Source organism: Macrotis lagotis, chromosome 5 (assembly GCF_037893015.1).
Source record: "Macrotis lagotis isolate mMagLag1 chromosome 5, bilby.v1.9.chrom.fasta, whole genome shotgun sequence".
Classification (NCBI taxonomy): domain Eukaryota; kingdom Metazoa; phylum Chordata; class Mammalia; order Peramelemorphia; family Peramelidae; genus Macrotis; species Macrotis lagotis.
Window position 1 is genome coordinate 96,237,982 of NC_133662.1, and position 1,885 is coordinate 96,239,866.

General features: G+C 67.6%; 1 protein-coding gene across 1 annotated transcript; it reads left to right on the plus strand.

Annotated features, from left to right (window-relative positions):
- Window positions 1–228: 228 nt before the first annotated feature.
- On the plus strand, window positions 229–1,578 carry POU3F2 (POU class 3 homeobox 2). Its single transcript, XM_074190218.1, has one exon. The coding sequence runs from the start codon at window positions 229–231 to the stop codon at window positions 1,576–1,578; it is 1,350 nt and encodes a 449-aa protein (XP_074046319.1).
- Window positions 1,579–1,885: the final 307 nt, after the last annotated feature.

Here is a 1,885-nt window from a genome sequence, read left to right on the forward strand (position 1 = left end):
GGAGGGAGGGAGAGGAGGAGAAAGAGGGAGGAGGGAGGGAGGCGGCCGGGAGAGGAGCCGGAGCGGCGGCGGCGGCAATAGCAGTAGCAGCCCCAGCAGGCGTCGGAGCAGGCGTCGGAGCATCGGGCGGGGGGAGCGCGGAGACGGGGAGAGGGAGCCCGAGGCGGAAAAGTAACTGTCAAATGCGCGGCTCCTTTAACCGGCGCGATCAGTCCGGCTCCGAGAGTCATGGCGACCGCAGCGTCTAACCACTACAGCCTGCTCACCTCCAGCGCCTCCATCGTGCACGCCGAGCCGCCGGGCGGCATGCAGCAGGGCGCCGGGGGCTACCGGGAGGCGCAGAGCCTGGTGCAGGGCGACTACGCCGCGCTGCAGAGCAACGGGCACCCGCTCAGCCACGCTCACCAGTGGATCGCCGCGCTGTCCCACGGCGGCGGCGGCGGCGGCGGCGGCGGCGGCGGCGGGGGCGGGGGCGGCGGCGGCGGCGGCGGCGGCGGGGACGGGTCCCCGTGGTCCACCAGCCCGCTGGGCCAGCCGGACATCAAGCCCTCGGTGGTGGTGCAGCAGGCGGGGCGCGGGGACGAGCTCCACGGGCCGGGGTCCCTGCAGCAGCCGCCGCAGCCGCCGCACCAGCAGCAGCCGCCGCCGCAGGGGCAGGGGCAGCCGCCGCCGCAGGGGCAGCAGCAGCCGCGGCCGCCGCATCTGGTCCACCACGCCGCCAACCACCACCCGGGGCCCGGGGCATGGAGGAGCGCGGCCGCCGCGGCTCACCTGCCGCCCAGCATGGGCGCCGCCAACGGGGGCTTGCTCTACTCGCAGCCCAGCTTCACGGTGAACGGCATGCTGGGCGCCGGCGGCCAGCCCGCCGGGCTGCACCACCACGGCCTGCGGGACGCCCACGACGAGCAGCACCACGGAGAGCACCACCCGCACCCGCACCCGCACCCGCACCCGCAGCCGCCGCCGCCGCCGCCGCCGCCGCAGGGCCCGCCGGGGCACCCGGGGCCGCACCACGACCCGCACTCGGACGAGGACACGCCGACCTCCGACGACCTGGAGCAGTTCGCCAAGCAGTTCAAGCAGCGGCGCATCAAACTGGGATTTACCCAAGCGGACGTGGGGCTGGCGCTGGGCACCTTGTACGGGAACGTGTTTTCGCAGACCACCATCTGTAGGTTCGAGGCCCTGCAGCTGAGCTTCAAGAACATGTGCAAGCTGAAGCCTTTGTTGAACAAGTGGTTGGAGGAGGCGGACTCGTCCTCGGGCAGTCCCACCAGCATAGACAAGATCGCGGCCCAGGGGCGCAAGCGGAAAAAGAGGACCTCCATCGAGGTGAGCGTCAAGGGGGCTCTGGAGAGCCATTTCCTCAAATGCCCCAAGCCCTCGGCCCAGGAGATCACCTCCCTGGCGGACAGCTTACAACTGGAGAAGGAGGTGGTGAGAGTTTGGTTTTGTAACAGGAGACAGAAAGAGAAAAGGATGACTCCTCCGGGAGGGACTCTGCCGGGAGCCGAGGATGTATACGGGGGGAGTAGGGACACGCCGCCACACCACGGGGTGCAGACGCCAGTCCAGTGAACTCTTTTTTTGGGGGGGGGGAAGGGAGAAGTGCGAAGGGATCGCTCCCCACCCCCCCTTCGATCCCTCTTCCCCTCCCCTCCTTACCCACTCCCCGACCCCATTGTTCCCTCTTTAACTTCTGATTGTTCTTTTTTTTAAAAAAAAAAAAAAACACCCCCCCCCAGGGGAAAAAAAAAAGGCAACGAAATCACTGGACTATCCTTTAAAGGGTAGCAGGTGTAACGATGTGTTTTGACCTTTACAGGCGAGTACCCAGGCAATGGAGTGGAGTGAGTATCACACACACACACACACACACACACAC